Consider the following 6,138-nt stretch of genomic DNA (forward strand, 5'->3'; position numbering starts at 1 on the left):
TTCTAGTTCATGCAACAAGCCTGTGAAGTTAGTGCCGAGAACAGGCGCCGTGTTCAACTTAAAAAGTTAACTAATTTTTCCAAAGGTAAAGAAAGAAAAGTCAATCTATGAAGGACAAGGAAGAGAAACGTCCCATGTCATGTGGGCAAATCGAGTGTGAATCGGAAAAATATTCCTGATTTTAGAAACTGGCTCTGAAGCCTCTTGGCTTTAAACCACCAATTCGCCTTCTCTTTCCCCTTCTTCTTCCCCCCACCTCTACTCCTGTGTTGATGATGTTCAATGTCCAATAAATGTAATAGGTCTCTGCTGAGTGTGTTTTCCTTTGCCTACTCTGCCTTTTTCGTGGGTCTTTGGGTGACCCTTTTTCTTGGGATAATCCATTGTTGTTGAGGGCGCCAGGCCCACGGGAGCCGACCTCAGAAACACTCTCTCAGCCCACCGAGGACGCCCCCGCTAAAACTTAAACACACCTTGCTGGCTTTTCACGCCAAATGAGAATGTCTAAAAACCCCCAGACAGCTCCCAAAGGCGTAGCAGGCGACTGATTACAACTACCTCTTGCCCCTTGTGGGGTGGCCCAGCTCGTGGTTGAGATCCTGAGGTTAGTCCGGGTGGACAGAATATTATTATTCTGCAAATGGAGAAAATAAGGTTGAGACGGAAAGGCATAACAAGATAATGTTTTATTTCTACAGGGAATAGCTGAAAATAGTGAAGGTAAACGGATTGCTAATGAATCTGCAGATTATAAAGGCATGTCTTATTTTTAAATTAGTAGGGAGTGCAAGGAGGCTTTTGCTGTGTGAGTGGTGATGGGTCCGGTTTCTGTTGTTGTTATTGTTGTTTTCTGCCAGTTATCACCAGGTTAAAAACTTCCTTTAAATCCCTAAGTGAACGAACTGATTCGGACAGTTAAGGGTTTGTACTCCAATCTTGCAAATACTCAATTAAAAGAGTAATTATTTTCAATAAAGCCTTGAAACAAACTTTGTAATCGTGCCTTTTAATTTCACTGTTTGGCGTGTGTGTGTGTATGTGTGTGTGTGTGCGCGCGCGCGGTGTTTAAACCCTCAATAGTGGATTTTGGAATGGAATGGGGGGAAAGAAGAGAGAGCCCAGATCTCAATAATACAAAGCACTTTCTAGAACTTTATGATTCCTGAGGGGGCGAAAAAGAAACACAAACACCAAATTCATTTCTACACACATTCTGGCCTAATTATGAAAACATTGTAAGACAACATTTCCTCTTGGGACAAAACAGTTTTATTTTTTTTCCTTCAAGCATTCCGTTTATAATCTGAATGGGAACAGAGTGCGATTAACTTCGTAAACATGTATGCTTTTACACTTTTCTGTTTTGATACAATGCATTAACGTAACGTTTTCAACTGTGCTATAGTCCAAATTTTCTGAAATCCTGACTAAGCCAAATTTTATACGTAATAAAGACTTCTAGAGAATGTAACAGTGCACATTGATTCTTTTTGGTTAAATTTATCCTAATTTGGAATCTAACATAGGATTGTATCTTTAATCAAGCCCTTCTTCCGCCGCAACGCCAGCTTTACGATCACAAAATGGAGCAACGGCGCTCTCTAGTGGCCAAATGCCACCTCTAACCGAACGAGCTTAACTTCTCTTTATTCAACTCAAACCAATTCCAATCTTGTTCTTTAGTTTGACTGGGGCTTGGATCGCTGACACTAATAATGCTTTCATCTCTTTGACTGTCGACAAGTCAAGTGCAGAAAACAGGGGCTCCTGAATGCCAAAGATATTTCTGCTCCCGAGAGCTTCCAGTAGTGTCTTTTTCAAAAGCTTCCAGCCCTTATTTGCCAGATACAGTAAGTCCCCATTCTGTAATCGCCCACAATTACAGGATGGGCTAGATTCAACGAGATCAGAACTTTCTAAATATCAACTGCTGTAGGCCTCTTTTTTTTTTTTTTTTTTTAACAGTGGAACCATGGACTTCGAAAGCTAAGAAACTACATAAGTTAAATTCGTTCTTTTTTTTTTTTAAAGCTGTTACATGTAGCATTAGATCCTGAATGTTTGCTATTTTGTAATCTTAATGCTTAAGGCCCATTTCACTGGACAATGGGGGTGGGGATAGAAGGCAAATTAGAAACTTTTTTGATTTATCTCTGAATGCCTGTCTGGAAAGGCCCCGTTGGGCTGTGTTCATTGGAACTTCTAAGCACAATAAATGAGATATTAAATTTATATAAAAAAATCAGAGTGAAATGAATTAGCTAAGCATTCCATTTGAGTTTTTTTTTTTTTAAAGCGAAGACTTTAATCAGTTTAGGTGTTTCCTAAGAGGCTAATCTTTTTTCTCATTTTCAAAAATGCTTTCCTCCAATTCAGCTGTAACGATTAATTTACCTATAAGCAAACAGATAATTTCCAACAATATTTTTGCTCCGTGTTTGGAGTGGAGGGCTACATATTTTTGTGAAAGGTCATTTAAGTGGTAACTTCATCTCTTTCGGTCCACCATGCGGCTGGGAGATGCTCGGCCTAAGTAAATGACCCAAGAGCACTAACTCTCCCACCCCCAAATAACAGACATATTTTCCTTTTTTAAAAAGAAGGAGCTAGATGGCGGCCATAGTAAAATATTATTGAGAGCCACCCACTGGCTTCTTCTATACCCAGCTTATTTTAAAAATCAGAATTGTATTGTCTCCTCCCTACTACCATTTTTATTTCCTAGGTGCTCACACCTCATCCGGGGTTCCCCAGCCCGTCTTCTTAGTCCAACGGGGTCCTGTTTATATTTTATTGTCCAGATTTTAAGAGACCCAGTTTTGTCTGCATTTTTCCTTTCCTCCCACAAACACAAACATCAAAATGAGATACTTTCAAAGCGAAGCGCCGGGCCTGTTGTAAACTCATTACCTCCAGACGTCTCGCCGACTCGATGGCTTTATGACACCTTGGCTCTTCCTGTTTTCAAAGAGCCCAAGGTATCGGGTTGGCCGCAGGGGCGGGGGTACGCAGCACCTTCTGCCGGATCTGGGCCTTGGATTTCCCTCCCTGCCCCCCTCTGCTTTTCCTTCAAGTCCCCTCTTTCATCCGGATCCCCCCAAAACTCTGCCATCGCCCCCGCCTTCCGCCCAGCCCAGGCCGCCCGGCGCCGCCGCCTCTCGGGCCTGCAAAGGCCGTGTTGGGCCCAAATCCTCACTTACAATGACCTTCATTTTAGCCTCTGAATGCGACCCTCAGAGGGCCAAGCTGGGGGCTAAACACACAGAAACTGGGTGGGGGAGGGAGGAGCGGGGTGGGGATAGCTGCGGAGGAGAGCCTTGACCATTTTGATCTTCTAAGGTCACTTCGGGGCTCCTGTGGGGAGGGGCGGAAGCTCATAGCCTAACCGGCTCAGCCCTCCCGGAGCCAGCCAGCCCCGCGCAACTGGAGGAGTTGCCCCAGGGTGCTGAGTTGGCCTTTCCCTGGTTGCGTGGGGGGCGGGGGGGGGGCGGGCAGGGGAGCGGGGGTGTTAATGGCTGCGACTCCGTGAACAGAGGGAGATATGGGGTGCGGTATGTCAAAGCCCCAGAAAGACGGTCCCTTGGTTTCTGGGGTCCATGGGCTCTGCCGGTTCTGCTGCAATGCTGACACTGGGTCCAGGGTCCAGAGTTCGCCGAGGCACTGGAAGCAGGCTGGGACAGGACCGCCGAGGGCTCCCCCGGGGTGGGGGTGGGGGGCAGCTGTGCTCTATGCTGCAGTCTGCCCAACCAAAGCGAAACGCAGAGGCACATCAGAGACCTCTCAGGTGGAAGGGCCATGGATTTTTAGAAGAGTATCCTTCCCAGAGATGGGGAAGAAGTCCCATACGGGTGATATTTTGAAAAGAGGCAGAGAAAGCAAGCACACAGTGTTCAGGGCCAGCATCTGGGCTCCATTTGATCAGGTAAGCATTTATTGGTAGGAAGCGGTAGCATTTACAACTGGTCCTCAGGCAGGAACCGGGAGGGCCTACACCCGCGGCCGCCCACGCGAGCCAAACCCTCCCAGGGAGAGTGCGGCTCCTCCAGTGCACTGAGAAGAAACCCCTGACCCACCGGAGGCCCTGGGCTCCTCTCTTGGCCTCATTCCAGATCTCAGTGGAGGGCCCACGGCCTCCCTGAGGAAAAGGGGCTTTCATAACCGGTGGGCAACACGGCCAGGGCTCGGCCCGGGCGGGCCTCCGCACCGTCGTCGCTGCCTTCGCTCTCGGAAATTGGGTGCGCTTGGCCCCCGCTTGAGCAGCGCTAAGCAGCGCTCGGGGCTAAACTACAGCACTTTTCAGAAATATAGGAGACATTTACACAGGAGAGGACTCCTCAAACCAGCGTGCACTCACAAAATATGGCATTTCCTAAGGAACCAACGGAACAGGAAAAGAGGGGAGCAGGGTAGGGCAAAACCCCAAAGCCACTTGGTTTCTCCAACACATAAGCGAGCAAATACAGAGTCCCCCAAATTACCTCACAGAAACCAACCACACAGTCACTTCTACATAAAATGGGGTGGGGGGAATGTCCGAATGGCTGGAGAAGTTCTGGAAATCAAGCACCCACAAAGAAAAAAACCCCACTGCCATTGCAAAGCAGAGCAGTCCTGCCAGCGCGCGCCGGGTCAGTCTCCCTTGGGGCATTTCTCCTTGCTCATCTTTTTCATTTTCATCCTACGATTCTGGAACCAGATTTTGACCTGTCTCTCTGTAAGGTTCAGAATCCTTGCCACCTCATAGCGCCGGTCCCGAGTGAGGTACATGTTGAACAGGAATTCCTTCTCCAGCTCAAGCGTCTGGTATTTGGTGTAGGGACAGCGCTTTTTCCGGGTGGAGCGAGCGTGGATCCAGTTTGCTGCGGGGTTGTCTATGAAGAGGGGGGTTTGAAGAAGGGGAGCGAGGGGCGGAGGGGAGGCAGGGAGAGACAACGGGGTGGGGGAGAGAAGAAATCGTTAAATTAATTTCACCAAGGATGGCAGCTTTTCACAACTTGGGGGGGAATTATCATAAAAAGCCTTAATGCCCGCGCTCTGTTTACCGTACAAACCGCGTGCCCAGGGTAGGTGGTTATGGGACGCTTTTTTTATGGATGCGTGTAGCTCGCCCAGGCTAGGGTAGGCGTCTAGACGTTTTTATAGGTTAGTAAAACTATCAGTTTTGCACATTCGAGCCTTACAGGTTTCAGCAATAAATCAGGGGGCAATTTCTTTTGCACTTACTTGGGTCAAGTTGCTGCTGCGGCGCCTGCGAATGCTGCTTCTCTTCCTCCTTCAGCGGACAGCCCGGGCTCGGGTGGTCGCTGCAAGCTGAGGGCTCCGATGAGCCGCCTGCCCCGGACCCGGATCCGATCCCCGCCCCGGGCCCGGTTCCCCCAGCCGCCGCCGCTGCCACCTTGTCCCGTAGGAACGAGTTGCATGAGAACTCGGGGCCGCCGCTCCCCTGGGACTCTCGGGCCGCGGAGCACTCAGTCCTTTTGGAGGAGGAAGACGAGGAAGTGGAGGAGGTGGAGGTGGTGGCGGCGGCGACGGCGGGGGTCGGGGCCGCTCCGCTTTCAGGCTTAATCCCGTAGTGGCGCCCGTTAGGTGGGCCGCTGGGGCCGGGGCTGGGACCGGGGCCCGGGCCACCGCCGCTGCCGCCGCCGCCGCCGCCGCCCGCACCGCCCGGGAAGCCGGGCAGCGGCTCCATCCAGGAGCGCATGTAGCGGCCGGGCTCGGAGGCGGAAGCGGCCAGGGGCGGCGGGGGCACGTATGGGTGGTAAAGGCCGCTCATCGCCGCCGCCGCCGGGGGCTGGGCGGGCACCGCGGACCACGAGGCGGAGAACACGGCCGATTTGGGGGCAAAACTACACGAGGCGAACTCGGCGGCGGCGGCGGCCGGGCTGTCGGCCACACCTGCGGGCCTGCCCTGCGTGCCAGGCCCTGGAGGTCCGAAGCGTCCGGCGAACACCTCGTCTCCCTCATGGCCTATGAGCGAGTCCACGTAGTAGTTGCTGAGGGTGCCACTGGAGGACATTTTGAGGCGCCCCGCGCTCCCACCCAAGGTTACACTGCCCGCCGCGGCGCCGCTCCCCGCCGGCGCCCGAGCCGCCGACTAGTTCGCAGGCTGCAGCCTCCACCATTGGTCGCGCGGCCCAC

General features: G+C 51.4%; 1 protein-coding gene across 1 annotated transcript; it reads right to left on the reverse strand.

Annotated features, from left to right (window-relative positions):
* Positions 1–3,909: 3,909 nt before the first annotated feature.
* Positions 3,910–6,096, reverse strand: HOXD9 (homeobox D9). The gene is made up of 2 exons (XM_027964819.3): positions 5,224–6,096; positions 3,910–4,871 (listed from the first exon to the last, which is right to left on the reverse strand). Exons 1-2 carry the CDS (start codon positions 6,014–6,016, stop codon positions 4,630–4,632), a joined length of 1,035 nt encoding a protein of 344 aa, XP_027820620.1. The 5' UTR covers positions 6,017–6,096; the 3' UTR covers positions 3,910–4,629.
* Between the last annotated feature and the right edge of the window lie 42 nt (positions 6,097–6,138).

This window comes from Ovis aries, chromosome 2 (assembly GCF_016772045.2).
Source record: "Ovis aries strain OAR_USU_Benz2616 breed Rambouillet chromosome 2, ARS-UI_Ramb_v3.0, whole genome shotgun sequence".
Taxonomy (NCBI): Eukaryota; Metazoa; Chordata; class Mammalia; order Artiodactyla; family Bovidae; genus Ovis; species Ovis aries.

Bases quoted from the DNA above. Each gene is read 5' to 3' on its own strand.
- HOXD9 (XM_027964819.3), bottom strand. From the start codon at position 6,016: ATGTCCTCCAGTGGCACCCTCAGCAACTACTACGTGGACTCGCTCATA. The intron at 4,872-5,223 runs GTAAGTGCAAAA...CCCTCTTCATAG, and splicing joins GCAGCAGCAACTTGACCCAA to ACAACCCCGCAGCAAACTGG.